The sequence below is a fragment of the Etheostoma cragini genome, chromosome 12, assembly GCF_013103735.1.
Source record: "Etheostoma cragini isolate CJK2018 chromosome 12, CSU_Ecrag_1.0, whole genome shotgun sequence".
NCBI lineage: Eukaryota > Metazoa > Chordata > Actinopteri > Perciformes > Percidae > Etheostoma > Etheostoma cragini.
Window position 1 is genome coordinate 113,908 of NC_048418.1, and position 1,637 is coordinate 115,544.

The 1,637-nt window shown below is 50.9% G+C and overlaps 1 protein-coding gene across 1 annotated transcript in view; it reads right to left on the reverse strand.

Moving 5' to 3' along the window:
* LOC117953887 (protein disulfide-isomerase TMX3-like) overlaps window positions 1–558 on the reverse strand; it is a 7,365-nt gene extending 6,807 nt beyond the window's left edge. The window contains exon 1 of the mRNA XM_034887311.1: window positions 473–558. Coding sequence (XP_034743202.1) covers window positions 473–558 — 86 coding nt within the window. The remainder of the gene's footprint in view (window positions 1–472) is intronic.
* Window positions 559–1,637: the final 1,079 nt, after the last annotated feature.

Consider the following 1,637-nt stretch of genomic DNA (forward strand, 5'->3'; position numbering starts at 1 on the left):
ACGGGGGGGATCCACATTGCGTATTTGTTATGAAAGTTACAATTTAAGCATTTTATCCAACATTTAAGCACTTTTCAAGCATTGAAAACAACAAAATTCAAGCATTTTCAAGAATTTCCAGCACCCACACACCCTGTTGTCTGGTTTCTGGCAGATTAACACTTTAAAGTCAGCTTTACAGCTGAGATTAGATGATTTACACGTGGGCCGGTAGACGGCGGCAGAACAGAGAGGGAACCTTCACAGGGTTACAGATCAACTCTCAACAGGTTCTGTCTCCATTCAAAACTCCCTTGACAAAACAGCTGATCCTCTGACATCCACTCTCGGGATGTTTTCAGGTTCAAACTTCATTTTATACATAGATTATTAATTTCTCTGTAGTTCTGAGATTAAATCATCTTCAGTCGGAGATGCTCCTACTCAATAAAACCTGTAATCCTTATTTTAATCTGCGCTCCTGCTGTGTAACGAGCCTGAGCAGAACAGGTATAAACACGAGTGGAGTCTGGTGTGGGACGTACCTGAGAGCAGCAGCGTGTTGCTCCTGTCCAACATGTTGAGTGATGAGGAGCAGCTGCAGCACGGAGGGATTACAGCACACTACTAATCTGCTAACCGCTAACGGCTAATCCCACGGATTAACAGGCAGCATTCAATATGCTCAAGCTTTATTGACAGTAGCATTGACACAGACAGTTTGGTTTCAGGCAAAAAAAACATGAAAAAAGACCAAAAAACAACGGTTGGTTGAATTTATGCTTGAAAAAACTTCAGAACAGTATAAAACAACCGGGAGAAACCAGAACAGGACCCAGCCAATAGAAACACAGTGTATGAGTGTGTGTGTGTGTCTCTCTGTGTGTTTGTCACAGTGTGTGATACCAATGAAAACCCTCAGACAGTCTGGGACGTCGGCAGCAGCCCCGTTCAATCCGAGGCCACGGCCCCCTGTGATGTCACAGCGGGGCTTGCTTTATGGCCCTGTGATGTCACAGCGGGGCGTGCTGCAGTGCGCTGTGATGTCAGAGCGGGGCGTGCTGCGTGGCGCTGTGATGTCACAGCGGGGCGTGCTGCGTGGCACTGTGATGTCACAGCGGGGTGTGCTGCAGTGCGCTGTGATGTCACAGCGGGGCGTGCTGCGTGGCGCTGTGATGTCACAGCGGGGCGTGCTGCGTGGCGCTGTGATGTCACAGCGGGGCGTGCTGCAGTGCGCTGTGATGTCACAGCGGGGCGTGCTGCAGTGCGCTGTGATGTCGGCGTACGTGGCGCAGCAGCAGCTGGCGGTCCGGGCTGGAGTACTCACACTGTTGGCATGGAAACGCCTCGCCCGTGTGATGGCGGCGAGCATGGAGGTCCAGGCTCTTCTTCTGGATACTGAGACAGGAAACAAGAAGTTCAGTTACCGGAAGGACCAATCAGCTGCATCCAGGTCAACACTTTGTTGCCATGCCAACACAGTCAGGTTAAATACAGGCCGTACAGGGCGCCAGGGTAACTCAGCTGGTAGAGCGGGCGCACACACAGACAGGCTGAGACCTGCCTGGGTGGTGTGAGCATGTCAGCTGCATCTGTGTGTGTGTGTGTGTGTGTGTGTGTGCGTGTGTCTCTGTGTGTGTGTCTGTCTCTGTTTGTGT